The 23,826-nt window shown below is 45.1% G+C and overlaps 1 protein-coding gene across 1 annotated transcript in view; it reads left to right on the forward strand.

Moving 5' to 3' along the window:
* LOC142577949 (uncharacterized) overlaps positions 1 to 15,120 on the forward strand; it is a 65,998-nt gene extending 50,878 nt beyond the window's left edge. The window contains exons 8-10 of the mRNA XM_075687386.1: positions 1,108 to 1,246; positions 9,220 to 9,496; positions 14,874 to 15,120. Of these exons, the coding sequence (XP_075543501.1) occupies positions 1,108 to 1,246; positions 9,220 to 9,496; positions 14,874 to 15,083 (626 nt within the window). The 3' untranslated portion in view covers positions 15,084 to 15,120. The remainder of the gene's footprint in view (positions 1 to 1,107; positions 1,247 to 9,219; positions 9,497 to 14,873) is intronic.
* The last annotated feature ends 8,706 nt before the right edge of the window (positions 15,121 to 23,826 follow it).

Here is a 23,826-nt window from a genome sequence, read left to right on the forward strand (position 1 = left end):
ATATTGCTTGCACTAGCTCGAATCAATTTATTATCTACCAAATGGCACATGTAAGTGCTGACCCACGACAAGACAGTGGCTTAATGTTGCTAGCAATGACATTCTTCAAAAGGGCAGGGCAGGGTGGTCGTTCTTGCCACATAAATGTTCATCTATGTCACCCCTGTCCTTTTTGAGGCCACATCTTTCCGTTGATTGGGCATTGGTACAGAGTAATCTCATAGGAACTCAGAGGAAACTCACTCTGTCGGCCTCCGATCTTCACACGCACAATAGCAAAGGAAATTAGTTTGTGTGACGTAGCTCCTAGCTCGAACAAGAGTAATGATAAAAAGGTTGGACAGGACAGAGCGTCAGTGTCCTGTCCCGACTTTTTTTCCATTAATCTTGTTCGCGTTAATAACTATGTCGCAGCAACTGCATCAACACCAACTAGCCCAAATTTCTGCGTGAAATCAGTTAATGTGTCACGCGCAGGGGCGTTTCCTTTCTCTGGAACGCTTAGGGTCATTGCGAGTAGCCACACACAGTAATTTCTTTTGGTCAGTCAAAAAAATTAAAATATGGGGTTTTACGTGCCAAAACCACTTTGTGATTATGAGGCACGCCGTAGTGGAGGACTTCGGAAATTTCGACCACCTGGGGTTCTTTAACGTGCACCTAAAGTCTAAGTACACGGGTGTTTTCGCATTTCGCCCCATCGAAATGCGGCCGCCGTAGCCGGGATTCGATCCCGCGACCTCGTACTTAGCAGCCCAACACCATAGACAATGAGCAACCACGGCTGGTTTTGGTCAGTCAGGTAGAATCTGTAACGTGCAGACAGGGGTAAGGGCGCACACACAGGTTCATTTCTTTTTCCTAAAATGTTTGGTGCCTTTATGGCGTGGGCAACAACGTAACTTTGATGACAGCGAATGTATTAGCGGCTGCTCGGGTATTTGCTTTCTAATCTCATAACGAAAGAGTTGCTACATAAAAGACTTTTCCATATCCAACACTGAGTCAGAACGAATGCATTTTCCTCATGCGCATCGCTGAACGAGATCCCCCAGTTATAACAATATAGAACAAAAAACTAATATTAAAGTTTTCGTTTCTTTCCAGCTGCCACTGTCACTGTGAATATAACGGAGAACGCGTTCGTATTCATTCAAGAATTGAATCGGACATGGCACGACATCATAAGTTGGGGTATAACTCCCCATTACGCCTACTGGACTGGCCAGCACAACTTGTCTGGAGAGTGAGCTGATAATCTGCTTTCCTTGTATTTCTATTTAGCGATATATTTGTGATAATATGTTATGTCGCGGCTGTGTATCACCAGATGAAGTTTGAGCCGAAAAAAAACTGCTTAAGTGGACTTCCTGCTGTCGTGTTCTATTCCGTCAAGTCATAATTAAGTATCGCACCGCTCGCAGTAAAGAGATAGAATCATCGGCAACAGCATTCCTCTGCTTGTAACGGAATTGGACTTTTTACTGAATATTACGCGACCTCTATTGGAACATATCAGGAGGTCTTCAAATTCGAATATCGCCATAAGACGGAAGTATTGAACTAAATGTTCATTATGCTGATTTCGCCACTTTGCATTGTCAGACCTTTTGCCACAGTATCATTGAAGTATTTCTTTGTCAATAGATACATATCGACTGGACATTATTCATAAAGAAATTTCTTGCGACGACGAGTTTGCAGTACAGAGTGCGTTATAGTATGACACGTGCCTGCTTTCGCATAGCTTGTCTCATCCGCTGTTGAAAGCAGTACACAATGTCTGCAGCTATCACTCTAATAGCAATACCTATACACTAGGGTACATGCTGTTTTGCACGTAACCGCGGTAGTAAGAAGAAAATTTAAATCTACTGATATAAGAACGTTATTACAAGTAGCACATGTATGTATGTAAACGTGCAGACACATAAACTGATGGCCGTCAATCCTTGGCAGAAGACACAATTTTCGCTATTGTGCAGGTAAACACAGGCAAATATACTTTATTATTTCTCGCCGAGTTCCGTATTTCAGTTAGGTTGGCTGGACAATGTAGCACAATACGTAAGTACATGTTGGGTTGGCAGCGTTTGGTGAGCTACACTCTCTATATCATCATTCCGACGAATTACTATCTAATGGTTTCCCGCGAGCGAGCTTCGAAGGCGCTGTCTTTCCGAAGGGCCTACAGTCACCGGGAAGAGACTTCTGCGACTGTTGTTTGCTTTTCCTCGGTGCACGAAGTTGATCAATGTCGGGTGACGCACCCTTGCTATCAACGTATGAGATGCTGAAGAGGAACGATTGCCGGCCAAGTGGGCTAAGCTAAGCCTGGCTGCTGCACCATTATCAGCACGAGCCCAAACAAAAACAACAACAATACGCAAACGGCTAGACGATACCTTTTACAAACAAGTCAACACTCGTGCGGTCTATCCGTCGTTTCCCTTTTAAATTTTCGCGCACTACAACTGTGATCGCTTACCAACTAGCCCCACCACATTTATTTAAATAAGCATCTATAGCACAGTGCATGCTTCACGGGAAAAAACATACTTCCATTATCGTATTCTTAGTTATTCTGCAGACATGTAGTGCGTTCATTAGGTCAACAACCACCACTTCGTAAAAAAAAATCTACCTGCGACAATGCTAAGCAATTGATGATTACAAATAAAACTGGCAAAATCGACATATGCGACACCCTGCTTTGCCTTGAATATTGTCTGCAAATATGAAAACGTAGAGCTAGGTACTTTCTAGATTGTTCTAAAAGCACACCCTGCGATGGAAAGAAATAAGCTAAGCGGTAGCTTTAAAAAGCAAAGCAATGTCTTAATCCACCCTTGAACTACCCTAGACATTGTGGCAGACCAGTATTTTCTCCTGAGCAAAAAGCTGCAGAACATATTAGCATCAAGTACTGGGATATTTAAGAACATATTAGCAGCATTCGGCCTATTAGATCAGTATTGAAAGACTTTCAAATATGTCCACTATTGCCAGAGTCAGTAGGGCTGCTGTAAGAAATTTAAGAAAGGGCATGCATATCTATTTTCGTCTTCGGCGTGTTATCGAGCTGTAGTCAGAATGCGTTTTCGCACCATATAGATTTCGTGTGATCAAATGCTTTGGTAAGTATCCTCTACCAAGCGGGCCCGCATCTTAAATATTAATTAAATGTTGACCTTTCCAGAAGTCTACAGCAACTATTCGTGAACTCCGCCTTGGAACAGCCTGCAGAAAACATTTCCTGTATCGCACAAAACAGCCGTCTTCTACTGCCTGTTCCGGTGGCAAGGATAATGCGATTGTGCCTATCTCTTCCTCGATTGCACCACACAGGCTATTCATAGTGTACAGCAAGTAAAAAGGCTAGACGCAATTGATGCTAAATGACATTCCTCACTTGAAGATTACCATGCCCTTGACGATCAAAAGTCGAAAGCTTCTATGAAGACGCGGAATCGGAGATGGTTAAAGTGAAAACGAAATACACTATACTGATGGGCGACTTCAATGCCAGGGTAGGCAAGAAGCAGGCTGGAGACATGTCAGTGGGGGAATATGGCATATGTTAAAGGAATAGCAGGGGAGAGTTATTAGAGTTTGCAGAACGCAATAACTTGAGAAGAATTAATACCTTCCTCCGCAAGCGCGATAACCAAAAGTGGATGTGGAGGAGCCCAAATGGCGAGACTAGAAATGAAACAAACGTTATAATATGCGCTAACCCTGACATCATACAAAATGTGGATGTGCTGGGCAAGGTGCGCTGCAGTGACCATAGGATGGCAGGAACTCGAATTAGCCTAGATTTGAGGAGGGAACGGAAGAAACTTGTACATAAGAAGCCGATCAAGGAGGTAGCGGTAAAAGGGAAAATAGAGGAATTGCAGATCAAGCTGCAGAACAGATACTCGTCTTTAACTCAGGAAGAGGACCTTAGTGTTCAAGCAATGAATGACAATTTTATGGGTATAATTATGGTGTGTGAAATAGAAGTCGGTGGTGACTTCGTTAGACAGGATACCAGTAAGCTATCGCACGAGACGAAAGATCTGAATAAGAAACGCCAATGTATGAAAGCCTATAGCCCTACAGCTAGAATAGAACTGGCAGAACTTTCTAAGTTAATCAACAAGCGTAAGACAGCTGACATAAGGAAGTACAATATGGATAGAATTGAACGTGCTCTCAGGAACGAAGGAAGCCTAAAAGCAGTGAAGAAGAAACTAGGAATAGGCAAGAATTAGATCTATGCGTTAAGAGACAAAGCCGGCAATGTCATTACTAATACGGATGAGATAGTTCAAGTGGTTGAGGAGTTCTATAGAGATTAATACATTACCAGCGGCACCCACGACAATAATGGAAGAGGGAATAGCCTAGGGTAAATTGAAGTCCCACAAGTAACGCCCGAAGAAGTAAAGAAAGCCGTGGGAGATATGCAAAGGGGGAAGGCAGCTGGGGAGGATAGGTAACAGCAGATTTGTTGAAGGAAGGTGGGCAGATTGGTCTAGAAAAACTGGCCACCCTGTATACGAAATGCCTCATCACCTCGAGCGTACCGGAATCTTGGAAAAACGACAATAATCTTAATCCAGAAGAAAGGAGACCCCAAAGACTTGAAAAATTATAGACCGCTCAGCTTACTGTCCGTTGCCTACAAAGTATTTACTAAGGTAATTGCAAATAGAATCGGGAACACCTTAGACTTCCGTGAACCAAAGGACCAGGCAGGATTCCGTAACGGCTACTCAACAATAGACCATATTGACATTATCAATCAGGTGATAGAGAAATGTGCGGAATATAAACAACCCTTATATATAGCTTTCATTGATTACGAGAAAGCGTTTGATTCAGTCGAAACCTCGGCAGCCATGGAGGCATTACGGAATCAGGGTGTAGACGAGCCGTATGTAAAAATATTGGAGGATATCTATAGCGGCTCCACAGCCACCGCAGTCCTCCATAAAGAAAGCAATAAAATCCCAATAAAGAAAGGCGTCAGGCAGGGAGATACAATCTCTCCAATGCTATTCACAGCGTGTTTACAGGAGGTATTCAGAGACCTGGATTGGGAAGAATTGGGGATAAGAGTTACCTGAGAATACCTTAGTAACATGCGATTCGCTGATGATATTGGTGTGCTTAGTAACTCAGGGGAAGAATTGCAATGAATGCTCACTGACCTGGACAGACAAAGCAGAAGGGTGCGTCTAAAGAATAATCGGCAGAAAACTAAAGTAATGTTTAACAATCTCGGAAGCGAACAGCTGTTTACGATTGGTAGCGAGGCACTGGACATGGTAAGGGAATACATCAGCGTAGGGCAGGTAGTGACCGCAGATTCGGATAATGAGAATGAAATATTCAGAAGAATAAGAATGGGCTGGGGTGGGTTTGGCCGGCATGCTGAGGTCATGAACAGAAGGTTACTATCATCCCTCAAGAGAAAAGTGTATAACCAGCTGTGTTTTACCAGTACTCACCTACGGGGCATAAACCTGGATGCTTGCGAAAAGTGTTTTACTTATATTGAGGATGACGCAAGTAGCTATGGAAAGAAAAGTGATGGGTGTAGCATTAAGGGGGATAAGAAGAGATCAGATTGGGTGATGGAATAAACGCGAGTTAATGACATCTTAGTCGAAATCAAGAAACATTACTGGGCATGAACAGGTCATGTAATGAGGATGGAAGATAACCGATGGTCGTTAAGGGTTACGGACTGGATTCCAAGAGAAGGGAAGCGTAACAGGGTGTGGTAGAAAGTTAGGTGGGCGGATTTGAATAAGAAGTTTGCTGGGACAACATCGCCAGAATTAGCACATGACCGGGGTAGTTAGAGAACTACGGCAGAGGCCTTTGCACTGTAGTGGGCGCAGCCGGGCAGGTGACGACGATGATGATGATGATGATGATTATGACGGTCAAAACACGCACACACACACCTAGCAAGCAGCATTGAACATTATTGAGTATTTCTTCGAAGACGCAAGGTTGCCTAATGTGCACTAGGTGCCGCACAGGATAGAGTATTGAACGACAAACCACTTTCATTATTTGAAGTCCTGTGTGCTTGCAATTATGCATGTCTGACTCATTTTCTTGTGGCTTGTGTGCTAATGCATGCTTATGACTAGTGTCTCCATGTGTGCGTGATTTCAAATGTGGGTCTGGATCGTTTTTACGCTTACTCATTTTAGACCGCATCGCGGCCTCGTTCGTGTACGCGTTTGGAACTCTGCATACGTCCATACTATGTTTGTCTACTGTGTAGCGCCACTTGTACTCGCCTTTTGTCTGTCTATGTTCGTAAAAGTCTATGACAGAGAGAGACAGAGAAATGAACTTTATTGCTAGACCAGGCTTCTTGAGCCCAAAGGTGGGTGGTCTCCTCAGTCCAGGTAGCCATGGCTCGCTACCGCCGCCTGAGCCCTGTTCACCAACCGTAGCTGATTGTCAGGGTATTGCGTCATCAGCAGAGCCTGCCACTGGTCTTCCGATTCTTCTTGCATGTTATCGCCTGGTGGTGATGATGACGGTGGTACTTCGCGGTTATTCCTGCACTCCAGCACCATATGGCCCAATGTGTTGGGCGTGTCCGGCGGGCAGAACTAGCAGTCTCACCCGTAGGTGCCTGGATACATAGCGTGCAGCAGTGTTTCATGCGGGTAGGTTCCAGCCTGGAGTCTTTTCCAGGTTACGGCTTGTTCCCTACTCATCGTCTTATGCGCGGGGGCGGGCAGCTACGCCTCTGCTTCCTGTTGTGCGCCAGGATATCCGAGTACTTCTTGGATATTCGTTCAGCATCCTCGTCACAGTCGCTGGTCCGGGTTCTCTGCATTTCGGAGATAGCTCGGCGTGCGTGATCTCGAGCCGCGGCGTGCGCCGCCTGGTTCCCCGCCAGAGACTCGTGTCCCGGCGTCAAGAGGATATTTGCTGTTTCCATTTCGGTGTTGGTCAAGACCTGAAGTGCTGCCTTTCCGATACTTCCGCTCATATACCTTCTGCATGCTTCTTGCGAATCCGTCACCACGGTAACCAGGGTTTTCTTGCACGTTTTGATGGCCAGGGCTATGCCCAGCTCTTCCGCTGTGCTCGCGTCCTTGGCACGTATAGATGTGGCTTTAAGTTATTCGCCCTTCTCGTCGACCACGCTGATTGCAAATCGATCGTTTGTTCTGTATGCAGCTGCGCCCGTGTATCTGAGATTTTCTTATTAGCTGTTGGTGCGTCCCAGTATGTGCTCGAGCGCCTGTATTCTCGCTTGTTTCCTTTCTTTGTCGTACTCAGGATGCATTTTTCTGGGAATGGCACTTGTGTGTAGCTTGTCTCTGATGCCATGTGGGATACGCTGAGGAAGGTGCCTCTCATCCTCGACTTGGTAGCCCAGATCTTGGAGCAGGGCTCTTCCCGTTTTTGTTAGCTTTAATCTCTCCATTTGGTTGGCGTTGTGCGCTTCCACGAGCTCTTCCCACCTGTTGTGAACTCTCATTTTGAGTAGTTTCACTGTAGACGTGGAGGGGGACAGGCCCAATGCAATTTTGCAGGATTTTCTGATGAAGGCATTAACTTTGTCTCGTTGACTGTTCTTCATGTCAACGTATGGGGTCCCGTAGGTGACGATGCTCGTGAGCAGCGCTTGCATCATTCTCGTGCAGTCTTCCTCCTTGAGTCGGTGCCTTTTGCTCGTCACTTTTTTGATAAGGTGGGTTATTTGTTGCACTGTTCTCTGAATTTTTTTTCCAACTCTGCTCTCCCGGCCCCGTCCTTTTGAATCAGGAGTCCGAGAATGCGGAGCGTGGTTACCTGCGGAATCATGATGCCTACCACCTTTACTTCCGGGTCGGGAATCTGCTGCGGTTGTCGGCCTTTTGTGCGCTTTCTTAGTACCAAGAGCTGTGACTTTTCTGGTGCGCATGTCATTCCACATGCTTCCAGGTACTTCTCCGTTGTGTCAACCGCTTCTTGCAGAGCATCTTGCTGTTTACCCGTCGACCCTCCCATAGTCCAGATGGTGAGGTCGTCAGCTTATACAGCGTGACCAATCCCTTCTATTTGTTTCAGTTATTTGGGCAGCAAGCGCATCGCCAGATTGAATGGCATCGGCGATATGACGGAGCCTTGTGGCGTTCCCTTTCGCGGTATGTCGAATTTCGCAGAGCTTAAGTTGCTATCCCTACTGTGGCTGTCCGTTCTTTCAGCAAAGCTTTGATGCAACTATATATATTATTTCCCGCAGTTATATACGTTGAGGTGTTGCAGTATGGCTTCGTGTGGCACGTTGTCGAAAGCCCCTTTGACGTCAAGTGCGAGGATGGCTCTTTTGCTGTGCGTGTCAAGTTTATGGATGACTTTTTTTTATCTGCAGTAACACATCTTGCGTGGACAGGTGAGCTCTAAATCCGAACATGGTGTTTGGGACGTGTCCGTTGTGTTCGAGATGTTCGATCATGCGGTTGTGCACCATGTGCTCATAGAGTTTTACAGCACACGATGTGAGGGATATAGGTGGAACGTTCTGCACGCTGATGGATTTGTTGGATTTCGATATGATGGTTGCCTCGGCATGTTTCCATTCCGGTGGTACTTTACCGTGTTCCCAGCACTCGTTGATGTATTTTAAGAGTGCGTCTACGGAGGGTCCGTCAAGGTTCCGGAGTGTCTTGTTTATTCTGTCGTACCCCGGTGCCGTGTTGCGGGTAAGCTTGCTCAAGGCCCTCTCGATTGCTGCTTCTGTGAAGGGCCGATGCAGTTCTATATTTGGGTTGCCTCGATACTCGTCAAAGTGCGAATCTACAGTTATGTTCCGCTTTGTACCGAGGAACTTACTCGTTTTAACAAACCTTGCTCTAAATTTCTTGAACTATTCACATTGTTTAGTCTTCTCTGACAATGTTCTCCTTTGTTATTGTTACTAATAATTGAAAAGAATTAAGCATCACCATTATCAAGTGACTAAATCTTTCTTCTTTAATTTTAGTAGGAATAAAAAAAAATCGGCGCGTATCGCCCTTTTATATTATGTGTCAAAGAGACTATAAAGTAAAGAGAGAATATAATAAAGGAAACCAAACAGGAGGCTGTTACAAATACACAATGCAAAAAAGCTTTGGCGACACCTTTCTTTTTAATTCGGTACGAATTGTACATGATTGTACGCATGCAATATTCTAACACCTCCGCTAACTTTCCATTCTTTAGGCACCCAATTCATGCGCATGCTGGAGAATTCAACTGCAGCAAGGTATTGTATGACTACAGCGATGCCGATGTCAAGCTGGCTCGACTCGTCTGGTACATCCCCCAGAAGATATGCAGCCCTGTTAAAATCAAAGTCAACGTTACACTCCCCCAGTACACAAAGAAAGGATTTAAAGAGAAAAACATTACGCTGAATTTCAATAACAGGAGAATAATAGTAAGAAGGTCACCACGGCGCAAGAAAGTACGAACTCAAGGCCTTGACAAAGTCATTGAGGTAAGAAAACACTTTGGAAATGCTTTAAAATCTGGAACGTACTAAAAGTTCATTCACGGTTCGCGGCATATATCCTGGATATTCAGCTTTATTGTGGATTCATGTCTTAAAATATAAAGCCAATGTCACTCGCCAAGAATCGTGGTTATCGTCAAAGATTACCGCCGCAAAAATGGGCATACGACCTACGACGACATTGCGTTCTAGACACACGTGAATATTAAATGCGCGAGTGGCATAGTTTACATTGGAGGGGGTGCCCCATTTTTCAGGGATCAATGTTGTAAACAAGCTCGTCTAGCCACTCTTATGACTGCGGGAGTCACCGGTGTTCATTTCTGACCATCACAGAAGATTGAAATGGCCTCATGAGAAGCATGTGAAGGCAAAAGCGACAGTACAAAGCAATCGTTGGAAGTATTTCTCAACGCGTTATCAAGTAAACATTATATCAATAAGCTACACCGCTGATCCTACTACAGGATATACTGTGCCTGGAGAGCGCGTTCATGTAGCTAGCTGTCATGACTGGTCGATAATGAAGGCACTTTCAAACGTGGCTTCAATAAATATTGAATAAATATTGAAGCCACGTCCTCCAACGTTGACATAAACGAGCATTGAGGTGACAGTGCTGAAAACATATTTATTTAGACATAGGTGACCTCAAGGCACAAGAAAAAACGTGGAGGTATTTAACATGTAGTATTATGTGAGTCTGCACTGACTTCTTGAATGCAGAAGAGAACAGCGTTAAACGGTAAAAAAAGAACATTTTTACTAATTTTCGCTGAGTGTCCCCTCTTGTTGAATTCATTTCTGTATGGTAAAACTATTTCAATCTGTTTTGATACCAATCTCCTGACGTCAACATTACGTAACCGCCGACGCAAACACCGGGCGGTAAACCCCAGCGTTGCTTGAAAATTCCAATCAAACGCGCCTCACTTTTATAGGGTGTCCTCTTTTTTGCTTTCAAAGCGAGTAGCATTGCCCACATTGAGCAGTTCTTGTTACCTAATTGGCTGAAAAGAGGCGAGGAGCACGCTCAAGGGGTCGGAGATTCAGTAAAGCCGAGGCAGCGCAGTGAAAGTAGATAACCGGGTGAGTAGGGTAGTACCGGCGTCTACAATGTGTCCGCTCCGCTTACTTGACTTGCGGTGGCTGGTAAGAAATTGCGGTGGCATGCAACGGAAGCTTAATACTGCTAAAACGGATATTCAGCAAAGTTGGCAGAGCGATTTTGTATGCGCACCGAAAGTATTCTATAATGATATATGGCCACGCAATTTTTTTCCACAAATAAATCCATGCTCCTCGGCCGCTCCGAGTAGCCAATTTCAGATCGATCGGCCAGCGGCCATCTTTTATTCCTTCCGGAACGAGGCAGTCTGAGCCTATTCAGAAAAAAATCTGTTTTGTTCGGTATATTACTGCGTCTTCAACGCTCGCACGTCATTTTGAAGCAGTGAGCTTTCACGCTTTAGTGACGTCGCGTGGCAGACAGGTGAACTGGGCGCAGCCCGAAAACGTTTGACCAATTGCTATTCATCAAGCACGCCTTTTTCGCTAATGGCGAAAGAGGCGTCGAATTAGAAATTATTTTCCTTTCATTTCTGTAATCATGCATAATCATTGTGCACGTATTGTTTTCACGGTTTTGTGACGTCGCATGACAGGCTGGTACAGTGGGGATGGCCGGAAAATTTTCTGTCCGACTGTCGAGGGCTGATTGCAGAATTTCAATAGGAAAGTTTGGAATAGCTTTACTTTAAAGTGCTCCTGATTGTGTGCTTCTCGGAGCACCAAGTTATGTCGGACGCTGAAACGATCAGCTCCTTACCGCGCTACCTGTGCGCGTTGGCACCGCGTCAGCTATGCCGATGACGTCATCTGCCGCGCCGCTTCCCTATTCTTACCTAGGTCATCCATGATCCGCCGGGACAGCTGTGTCACTGACCGCATCCTTGGCACTGTGCGCCAACATTTATCGCCGAGCTTCATACACCCCCATCGCGAACCTTTAAAATGGGGGGGATATAGGCTTACGCGTAAAAGGAAGACCGACTCCTAGCCCACCACTGCAGCTTGAGCCCGCAACCAAGTGACAGCGAGCAGCCTAGTAAGTGTGCGCAAGTTAGCGGTGATAGGAAAAGTAGAAAAGACAGGCAAAGCGCGCAGTCCCGCGTTCTCTGCTTCTACGTTTGACTTGAGTATCAATTCGCCACCGTGTAAAGGACAGTTTGTAGCCCGGCGTAACGTCAGCATCGCGCGTACGTTACGTTACGCTACGGAGAGGTGAACCCTTTATAGTCCAGTGCACCAACGTGGCTGTCGTAACCGGCGTCAGTTAGCGCGCCGCGGTGGCACCGGCGTCGAGATAGAACGTGGTCTATCTTGACGCCAGACTCCGACGCTGCGGTTACCCAGAATGCTCCGGGTGCAGGAATAGGAGCCTTGTAGTTCGGCGTAACCACAGACAGCCGCTGGGGAGGAGGGAGCAGCTGCGCACGCGCAAAACACAATCGTAGTGAAAACACGCGCAGGACAGGCGAGCCGGCGCATCTCGGTTGTGTGTGGCACCGACAACCCCGTTCGGAGCAGCGCGCCTAGCATCTCTGCCTTTACGACTACTTTCTGCTAGGGCTCGACATCCGTCGCTGGCAGTTGAACAGCGTGCAGTGTAGTGCGCGAGACGGGGAGGACTTCGACGCTCGCTGGCGCGCAAACTATGCCGGATTATCAGTAAAGAGCGAGTGCAAGTGACGTTGGCGATTCTGCCCCGTTGCCTTTTTTTTTTCTAGTATTCTCGGAGTCTGCATTTCGAGTGCTTGTCGAGGTAGGATGGAACGAAACGCATGGATCTATATCACGGCCGGGAAAAATTTTGCTTGAGCGATATTTCGAGATATCAGAGTTCGAATTAATGAACGTTCTTATACTGGCAAAATTGAATACCGTCAATTCTGACTAATTATGCAGTTAAGCAAAATACAATTAAGTTGGAAGGCGATTCAACCCCTGGTAGACGTCGATCGAATGCAATGTCTTCCTCAGCGAGTTGAGCGTGAGAATGGGGGCGGTGTCACTGCACACGGCGCTCTATAGCGTCACACCTCGCGGTTGAGGAGCTTGAAGAACGTCGAACTGCTTTAGTTGATTGACTGCACTATTTTCAGGGTCGGCCCGCATATTTAAATTACACATACGCAGGGAAAAGGGCCACATAATTAGAATGACATATCTCCACGATCGGCCCGCTGAACAGGTTAGAAAGAAATATACCTGATACGTAAAAAGAGTGGCAACTCGCTAAAGCAGTGTCTTCGAAACTGTATGGCTTGTTTCCTACAATAGCCAACAACATGCCTTTGGTCACGTACTCCTAGTTGGCTTAGGCATATTTGTAAACTTTATTTAAAATAAGTTGCGACACGCTACACACGAGAGGAAAAAAAATATTACGCGTAAACGCACAACAGCATAAACAGAAAAAAAACAGGCAGAAACCGTCATACCAAACAAGTTACCTATCAGTGACAAAGGTATACCTTGTATTTGGTATGCAGCGGAACTGAGGGCATTACTTTCAAAGAGGCCATCCGCTTCTGTGATAGTAATCAGGCTGTCATCGGGGTCATGCCATTGTCGTAGGTGTGGTTCCTCACTGTTATGCTTATCATCGTAATTATCGTCACCGTCGCTGCCTAGAAAACCATAGTAGGTCGTCGACTTCCGTTGTCGTTGGTCCGACACACGCAATGTTTGTGCATGCAACCATAGCATCCAACATAACATTGGCGGCATCTATGAGGGACGAGCATCACATAGAGGCAAGAAAACAAAGTTCAGCAGTGTAGATAGAGGATGCGAAAAAGAAATGAACCAAGAAAACCATGCCATTCTGCGGTGGAATGTACTCCAAAGCAATGCACCTGACCCGCGGTGGTTGCTTAGTGGCTATGGTGTTGGGCTGCTAAGCACGAGGTCGCGGGATCGAATCCCGGCCACGGCGGCCGCATTTCGATGGGGGCGAAGACACCCGTGTACTTAGATTGAGGTGCACATTAAAGAACCCCACGTAATCGAAATTTCCGGAGTCCCCCACTACGGCGTGCCTCATAACCAGAAAGTGGTTTTGGCACGTGAAACCCCATAATTAAAAAAACAATGTACCTGTATGCGCAGATTCAAATTTTTCTCGCGAAGGAGAGGCTACGTTACGTGTTGGTATATACACACTGCATGTCATTGAAAGTGAGCAAGTGGACATTCATGTCGCTGCCTAATTTTATTATACCAATTCTCATAATCTGGCAGTTTTGGTACCGCAATACCTAAGTGAATGACCATTTTCATGGAACTGCAAGTGTGGGCGCTTTCACAGACACGAATGTTGTTTTCGTGCGTCGATAGCGTATATAATTTCCTTAGCGTTGCTTAAAAGGGGCCTCTTATCAAATAGCTGGCAATGCTTGATTGAATGATTTATGGCGTTTCTTCCCCCCCTCCCCCCAAAAGAAGATAATGCAATAGGAAAGTTGTTGTGTTAGAAGTTTGGGGATCACGTTTTTTCACCTGGTGTTCTTGGAGGCGCATTTAGTGTTGGCTGCACGTTTCCCATTTTATTACCATTACAACGGAGCCGCGATGCCCTTAAGTGGAAGCTGTGATATCGACACGTGTACTTCTTTATCTTTATCGGGCGACCACCTTTCACCGCCTAACAAATGTTATAACACAGCGCAGGACGTGCCTGTATGTATAGGAAGTTTCTGGAATGTTCTCGATGGTTCCATCAGCTGTCTGTCACCGAAACTTGTGTAATCCGATTGCATGTATGCGCAACGCGAATGGTGTAAAACTTTGTGGAAGACACGCGGGCCCCAGCGATTACTCCGGAACGTTCGACCACTGATGTATAAAAGCTGACGCGTCTGACCCACAGATCAGATTTTGGACGATCGCCGACAGTGATCGCCGCTGTCGCCGTTCTCTGAGTATAGCGTGCGTTTTGAGGGCACAAGTTCACCCAATAAAACGGTAGCTTCGTCATTCCCAGTATTGCTGCTTTCCTCACCGTCATTACTAAGTGACAATATTGTGCATAGAGCCGAATACAATGGCCTCTCTGCCACCACAATGGTTAGTACTAATTAATCAGTGTTTTCTTACGAGTCTCCCCGCGAACGAGGGCTTCGTAATTGCCGACTTGTGGCGCATTTTCGTTTTGTCTACACTGTGTTAAATTGATTACTTACTTTTTTCTTTCTTTTTCCTTTTTCTCTAGCTCGCACGTGGCTTCGTCGCTTTGCCTCTGAAACAGTAGTTTTCTTGACGAAACCCCTCATGTTTATGGCTCTTTTATTTATTCCAGATGTGTCCATTCACCGTGAACGTGACCTTCCACGGATGGTTTGCGTACGAGACGGCTGACCCTAAGTCTGGGAATCACTTCTATTCAGTTGGCGTCGGCGTCCTACACGACAAGCCAAAAGGACTCATCAGACAAAAACACAACCGATTGTCCTACCTTATACGAGGATGGTTTAAGCGTATAACATATTGGAAAAATGGGGACACATGAATTAAACTGTATTGCATTGAATAAAAGAAAATCGTTGTCACAGAAACTCCTACGTATTAAGTGTTCTCGCACCGTGACCCCTCATATAATGATCTCATAAATTTGCGCATTAGAACAGTGGCGTAGCCAGGGGTGGTGCAGGACTGACCAGGCTACAACACCCACCCCTAAATTTTTCCGGCGGGTGTCATGCTCCCTTTTATGCCCGGCATGACGCTATGCGCAAAGGCACATTGCCTTCGAATGCCTGCCCCAGACAAGTACAGTGTGGTACACGCCTTCAGGCAGACCAAGGGCCTGCTCATAATAACAGTTGTCTTATGCACCAAGTATGGCAAACTTAACAGAGAATAATGAGATCTTAGACCCGCCCCCTCCCGGAAATCAAATCCTTAGACCCCCCCCCCCCCCCCCCCGAAACAAATCTGCTGGCTACCCGCCTGCATTACAATACCTGAAAGCAATAACTGACTGTAGCCGGATCGTATTTGGTATTATCCTTTCGTCATATTCATGTCCCATATATTAAAGTTCTTCACGAGTGTGTTTTGCCCTGCGCTGTTAAACTATATTGACCAGACGTGTATGCATGCCCCCCCCCCCTTTATGGGTAATGGCCCACAAGCGCTTAAGGTGTAAAAAATGAAATAAAATAACTCATAGTTAAAGGCTATCAATAAAAGCCTGAGAAGAAGCCATAATAATACGCTTTCTCTTTAGCTTACTATATCTCTCGAGGTCGATCCTCTGGAACCAGGGAAGCTTATCACACAGGGGTTATCGCTTCGTCACACTAGCACTGCTTTCTATTGCGTATTTGCAGCATCCCGCTACGCCATGGAATGCACATGTAAGGCAAGGCAAGGTTTCGGTCCCAAGCTAAATACTTTACTCCAAAATGACGCTACGCGACCCTGTGAAAAAGTTGCCCGAATTGTGTCTATTCGTTTGTCTGTTATAAATTCGGGTACCTACGCTGATCCCCGTCTTCTCTCACAAACCTCGACTCGGAACACTTCCTCAACTCCTCGAAGCACAGCACAGAGCTGCCCCTCGACTGGCTAAGTTGCTACGCTTCCAGATAGTTGCTGTGGTGTATCAGTCGAGCGCAGTCATCACTCCTGTCGAGGGAGTTCTTCCAGCCCCCTTTCTTTAGCCGAGGGGGGTTGTTCTAGAATACGGGGGTAAGTTTTGCGTCTTCAGGAGCTCGCTAGTCTGAGCTGGCGTTACGCTGGACTACTGCGAACGATACGTAGTGGAGGTGCGGAGCAAAAGGGCATTTCAGTTTGGTTGGGCAGCGAGATGCGGCTTGAGGGCTTGCATTTTCGATGCCCTTCAAGTAGGCGATGCTCACAAAACGATAAAACAGGCAACAAACTATTAATTTTGTTCCATATAGCTTTCGCAATATGCATCGATGCTTATATTGCATACGAAAAGAACAACAACTCTAGCAGGTTCGTTTAAGAATTACTTGTTGAAGTGCAGTTTTTCATGGAGTTGTCGTTTATTTACTGGAAAGATTGAGCAGTGGCTGATCACACACTTTTTTCTTCAGCTACCACTTCTAATTAAGCCCGAAGTGCAAGCTACACTTCTATCTGGAACCTCGACTGCAGCTCTCTGGAATCCTTGCCAGGAATTCTCGCTTCACCTTAAAAGCTATACTATGGTGGAGGAGCGACAGAAGGCTACGCGAATCTGTGAAGTTATTTGCCTGTGTGCAAGCTTTACGGCAGTAGGACAATACCGAACTTCTGCGCCGCGAGCTTCTATAGAACGAAAATTCTTTTTTTTTTTTTTTGCGTGAGGGCCATCATATGTCGAGTCGTTCAATCGACATTTTCAGTTGCTTGCATAGATGGTCAAAAGCATTGCCCGAATGTTTTATGCAGTGTTGGCGCATTTCGAACATTGCGCTTACCCCTGCAGGATGACGGATGATCTTGTTTAAATGGCATTGCGGTCAAACTTTTGCAGCCATCGGTTGCATCTCCCTCTTGCCATAGCAGGCATGTGAATGTGTTGGTTTGAAATATTTCTACGGTAGTCTTTGTAGCCTCGAAAAAACAGCGCAAACAGAAAATGAGGAATGACAAGGCCAGGCGAAACCGCGCTTTGTGTTATCATTTCTTGTCTTTAGTTTCTGTTACTCCAAATACACCATGCATTACCAACATGCCCTTTCGTACACTTTTTTTGGCGCCGACGTGAACAGGATGTGAATGAGCCGGAAAATAAAAGCCTGAAAGGGGCACTGTGGTTCAAAGCCCTTTGCTTAGCTTTAGCCCCTTCTTTTTTATTTAACTTTTACACGTAATGCATTTCTGGCATAAGAATTCTCTTGACCTAATTTGCCTCTCAATTTCTTCCTACAATAAAGTTTAGTATAGTTTATGCAGCGCAGTTTATACAAAGTTCAGCACCGTCCGAATGCTTCGGTAACAAGAATTCCTCCACCAAATGCGTGCATGAGCTACGTTGTGTTACGCAGTATAACAATCGCATACTTTTGTCGCTTAACGGCGGATGTAAAAAACTTTGGCCCGCTCTTCCCAAGGAGTCTTCTATCGACAAACATCATGTCTCTTTCTATAAGCGGTGGTGTGCAAATATTTATTTATTATTTTTTTTTGCTATATGTTGACGCTGAAACTGGGAAAAATCATGAAGTGGTCTCACTATTACGCGATAGACGATGACGAAATAGACGGTGACGCCAAGTCGAGAACTAGACCATGACTTCGACTACGGTTGGCATCACTGTCACGGAAATAAGGACTCCAGCAAGCTAAATGCTTAGGTCTTAACTGCAGTCCCTGGACAAATACTTGGCTCAGTTTTTTTAGTAACTGCCGTATAATGCAAAACTGACCGCAAATGAACACAGAGAAAAAACTGTGTTCCCAATATACGTGCACGGTAACACCAAAATAACTTTACAGATAGGACAACTTCCGATCGGCGGTGCTTGAAACAGGAACCTTTGTGTCACGCATGCTAACCTCCGTGCATTATGAACACCGCCAGCACTTGTCCCCGATTCAGTTTTTGTGATACTTTTCCAATGTGTGCTAAACGAAGCGCTCAGGATATATTTAAGTACAGCGGTTGTAATTGTTTATCTGTAACATCCTTTATAACCGCATGTCACGTTTGCGCGGTCTAACGAGCAGATAATCAGTCGATAAAGCACCGTACGTTACCTCTAACTATGAAGGTTACCGGACTCCAGACCCTTTCTATGTAATAGGGGAGTAGCATGAGAGGAAAAGGGAGATGATACTCTAATAACCGGTAGAATATCGTACGCATGCAATAGACGTTGCGGTTTCAACTTCTAGCAGCGCAGGCAGACTGTTTTTTCTCACGTTCACTTCCCTTTTTCTGATAATTTCTACATTCTCATCGAAACATTTATAGTTTTCAATAAACATTCACTGTCTTCGTTGTTTGATAACTTTAAAGGACTTCTATTCTGTTCATGTTTCTCATTTAAATCATTTAATATTATTTATTAATACTGTCATCCTCCTTCAGGGGCTGTAACAGGAGTGGAAAAAGCAAAACGAAACTGAGCAGCAAAATAAGTAGTACAGAACATGTTGAAAGCCATAGTTATACATTAGTCAATATAGGGAAAACCCGGAGAATGCGGAAGATAGAAATTCAAGACGATGAGCAAAACGAGAACAAGGTGAAAGCAGGAACCAACGTTTCGACAAGTGGACTTGTCTTCTTCAAGGCGAGGTATGCTTTCCTCGCCACAGTATATATAGGTGGGGTTATTCTATACGGGAGAGGGTGTAAGGTAGGAGGGTGCGGCAACGAGGGAATGTGTGTTAGCGTGTCGCATTGAGAGTAAAAGAAAGCTGTGCACATGGCCAAGCCCATGCCACCCCCCCCCCCCCCCGGTCTGTCAACGCACGCGTGTTAGCCCGCGTCTCAACGGTGTCTGACACGCCGGCTGAAAAAGAAGAAAAGAAAAAAAGAGGAAAGGCAAGGGAAAAAAGGGATACGCCAAGAAATCAAACTACGTGTTGTTGCGTATAGCTTGAAATTTAGCATAGCGAATAGAGTCTAAAGCTCCCTTTGAAACGTTTATGCCTATTGGTTGCAATGTCTTGAACTTATGGATAAGTTAAGATTCTGTGTATATAACAGCATATAACAGCTGTGTCTTACCTGTACTCACGCACGGGGCAGAAGCCTGGATGTTTACGAAAAGTGTTCTACTTAAGTTGAGGACGACGCAACGAGCTATGGAAAGAAGAATGATAGGTGTAACAATAAGGGATAAAAAGAGCAGATTGGGTGAGGGAACAAACGCGAGTTAATGACATCTCAGTAGAAATCAAGAAAAAGAAATGGGCATGGGCAGGACATGTAATGAGGTAGGAAGATAACCGATGGTCCTCCAGGGTTACGGACTGGATTCCAAGGGAAGGGAAGCGTAGCAGGGCGCGGCAGAAAGTTCGGTGGGCAGATGAGATTAAGAAGTTTGCAGGGACATCATCATCATCATCAGCAGCAGCAGCAGCATCAACCTGATTACGCCCACTGCAGGGCAAAGGCCTCTCCCATACTTCTCCAACTACCCCGGTCATGTACTAATTGTGGCCATGTTGTCCCTGCAAACTTCCTAATCTCCTCTGCCCACCTAACTTTCTACCGCCGCCTGCTACGCTTCCCTCCCCTTGGAATCCAGTCCGTAAACCTTATTGACCATCGGTTATCTTCCCTCCTCATTACATGTCCTGCCCATGCCTATTTCTTTTTCTCGATTTCAACTAAGATGTCATTAACACGCGTTTGTTCCCTCACCCAATTTGCTCTTTTCTTATCCCTTAACGTTGCACCTATCATTGCTCTTTCCATTGCTCGTTGCGTCGTCCTCAATTTATGTAGAACCATTTTCGTAAGCTTCCAAGTTTCTGCCCCGTACGTGAGTACTAGTAAGACACAGCTGTTATAAACTTTTCTCTTGACGGATAATGGCAACCTGCTGTTCATGATCTGAGAATGCCTGCCAAACGCACCCCAGCCCATTCTTATTCTTCCGATTATTTCAGTCTCTTGATCCGGATCCGCGGTCACTACCTCCCCTAAATGGATGTATTCCCTTACCACTTCCAGTGCCTCGCTACCCATCGTAAACTGCTGTTCCCTTCCAAGGCTGTTAAACATTAGTTTTCTGCAGATTAATTTTTAGTCCCAAACTACTGCTTTGCCTCTCTAGGTCAGTGAGCATGCATTGCAGTTGGTTCCCTGAGTTACTAAGCAAGGCAATAGTTATATCATAGCAAGTCATAGCAAGGCAATAGCAAGGCAATAGTTACGAAGCAATATCATCAGCGAAGCGCAAGTTACTAAGGTATTTTCCATTTACTCTTATCCCCAATTCTTCCCAATCGAGGTCCCTGAATACCTCTTGTAAGCACGCTGTGAATAGCATTAGAGAGATTGTATCTCCCTGCCTGACGCCTTTGTTTATTGGGATTTCGTTGCTTTCTTTATTGGGATTTTGTTGCTTGCTTTATGGAGGACTATGGTGGCTGTGGAGCCGCTATAGATATCTTTCAGTATTTTTACATACGGCTCGTCTACACCCTGATTCCGCAATGCCTCGATGACTGCAGAGGCTTCGACTGAATCAAACGCTTTCTCGTAATCAATGTAAGCTATATATAAGGGTTGGTTATATTCCGCACATTTCTCTATCACCTGATTGATAGTGTGAATATGGTCTATTGTTGAGTAGCTTTTACGAAATCCTGCCTGGTCCTTTGGTTGACTCAAGTCTAAGGTGTTCCTGATTCTATTTGCAATTACCTTAGTAAATACTTTCTGGCAACGAACATAAGCTGACCGGTCTATAATTTTTCAAATCTTTGGCGTCCCCTTTCTGAAGGATTAGGATTATGTTAGCGTTCTTCCAAGATTCCGGTACGCTCGAGGTCATGAGGCATTGCGCATACAGGGTGGCCAGTTTTTCTAGAACAATCTGCCCACCGTCCTTCAACAAATCTGCAGTTACCTGATCCTCCCCAGCTGCCTTCCCCGTTCGCATATCTCCCAAGGCTTTCGTTACTTCTTCCGACGTTACTTGTAGGATTTCAAATTCCTATAGACTATTCTCTCTTCCATTATCGTCGTGAGTGCCACTGGTACTGCATAAATCTCTATAGACCTCCTCAGCCACCTGAACTATCTCATCCATATCTTATCCATATTATACTGCAGGGACAACATGGCCACAATTAGCACATGACCGGGGTAGTTGGAGAAGTATGGGAGAGGCCTTTGCCCTGTAGTAGGTGTAACCAGGTTGATTATTATTATTATTATTATTATTATTATTATTATTATTATTATCTGTATTTTATTTCTCGTTCAGAACGGAAATTTCACTGTAAGATGTAGAGTTTAAGTTCATCAAAGTCATGACCTGGTTGGTTGAAATGCTTGGCGACGGCTTTGGGAAGCTTTTTAGTTGTGTCCGGGCGATGTCCGTTTAATCTGATGTTCGGTAATTGTCCTGTTCCACCGATATATCGTTTCTTACAGAAGGCACATTCAAGCATATAAATCACATGCGCACTTGTACAAGTGAAGCTAGATTTGACTTCATGTGTATATCTATTTGCTGTGCTTTTGATTTTAATGTAACTTTGGAAGTGCCTACAGGTTTTGCACCTGGGGTGACAACATGCCTTTATTACGGGGGAATGTTGTTGGCTGACTTTTGCGTGCACTAACATGTCTTTAATGTTCCTGTTTCGGCGATAGGTAACCCTAGGTACGTCCGGAAACGGTTTTCTCGGGCACTCGTTACTTGATAATGTTGGGTGGTATTTTCTCGAAATGTTGTTTAAGTTTGGGAGTTTATTAGAATACTTTTTTATAAAGGCCGGCCGTCTGGAAGATTCTAGTGTGGGCTGTTTCTTCGCCAATTCCGACTGTCTCTCCAGTCTTGACGCGGCATCATTAGCTCTATCGAGAGGAACTTGGGGATAGTTCCTTTCTGCTAGCATTGTTTCAAGGTCATTTAGGTGACGGATATAATCGGGGTCTTCGCTGTAGGTTCTTCTTATTCGTTTCGCTTGTCCGACAAAAATTCATTGCTTGCAATGTCGCCGGCGATGACTGTTGTAGTCTAAATATTGTTGGCTATCTGGAGGCTTCCAATAAAGGTCCTTTTCAGTTTTCCGTTTTCTATGTAGACCGTTGTGTCCAGGAAGTTGATCTGACTAGGAGAGTGGTGAGCAGTAAATTTAATACTCGGGTGAAAGCGATTGAAATGGCTAATAAAGTCGGTGAAGGTGCTTGTGACGTGTTCCCATGTCATAAATATGTCGTCAATGTAACGAAGATAGGTGTGGAGTTTTAAATGGTAGGATTTCAACAGGTCGGTTTCAAGGTGTCCCACGAAAATGTTCGCATACGTGGGAGCGAATGGCGTACCCATGCTAGAGCCGAAAGTTTGCAGGTAGTGAATAGAATGGAATTGGAAATAGTTTAGCGTGAGAACTAACCTAAGGAGCGATAAGTAAACCAAGTTTAGACTACAACAGTCATCACCCGCGCCATTGCAAGCAAGGAATTTTTGTGGGACAAGCGAAACGGATAAGAAGAATCTGCACCGAAGACCATGATTATATCCACCACCTAAATGACCTTAAAACAACGCTAGCAGAAAGGAACTATCCCCAAGTTGCTCTCGATAGAGCTTATGATGCCGCGTCAAGATTGGAGAGAGAGTCGGAATTGGTGGAGAGACAGCCTACACTAGAATCTGACAGACGGCCGGCCTTTATAACAAAATATTCTAAAGCACTCTCAAACATAAACAACATCCTAACAAAATACTACCCAGTATTATCAAGTAACGAGCGTCTGAGAAGAGCTTTTCCGGATGCGCCTAGGTTTACCTATTGCCGAAACAGGAACTTTAAAGACATGTTAGTGCACCCGAAAATCAGCCAACAGCATTCCCCTGTACTAAAAGCATGTTGTCGCTCCAGGTGCAAAATCTGCAGGCACCTTCAAAGTTAGATTAAAATTAAAAGCCCCGCAAATAGTTATACACATGAAGTCAAATCTAACTTCACTTGTACAAGTTTGGATGTGATTTATATGCTTGAATGTTGCTTCTGTAAGAAAAAAATATATCGGTGGAACAGGACAATCAATGAACGTCAGATTAAGCGGACATTGCGCGGACACAGCTAAAAAGCTTCCCAAAGCCGTCGCCGTGCATTTCAACCAACCAGGTCATAACTTTGATGAACTTAAACTCTACATCTTAGAATCAAATTTCCGTTCTGAACGAGAAAGAAAATACAATCATACCTTATCCATAAGTTCAAGACATTGCAACCAATCGGCATAAACGTTTCAAAGGGACCTTTAGAATGTATTCGCTATGCCAAATTTCAAGCTATAGACAACAACACTTCGTTTGATTTCTTGGCGTATCACTTTTTTCCCCTTTCCTTGCCTCTTTTTTTCTTTTTTTCAGCCGGTGTGTCAGACGCCGTTGACACGCTGGCTAACACGCGTGCGTTGACAGACCGAGGGAGGGGGGGGGGGGGCGTGGCCTTGGCCTCGTGCACAGCATTCCTTTACTCTAAATTCGACACGCTAACACACCCCTCGTTGCCGCATCCTCCCGCCTTACGCACTCTCCCCTTTGGAAGAACCCCGCCTGCATAAACTGTGGCGAGGTAAGCATACCTCCCTT

This window comes from Dermacentor variabilis, chromosome 4, assembly GCF_050947875.1.
Source record: "Dermacentor variabilis isolate Ectoservices chromosome 4, ASM5094787v1, whole genome shotgun sequence".
NCBI classification, from domain to species: Eukaryota; Metazoa; Arthropoda; class Arachnida; order Ixodida; family Ixodidae; genus Dermacentor; species Dermacentor variabilis.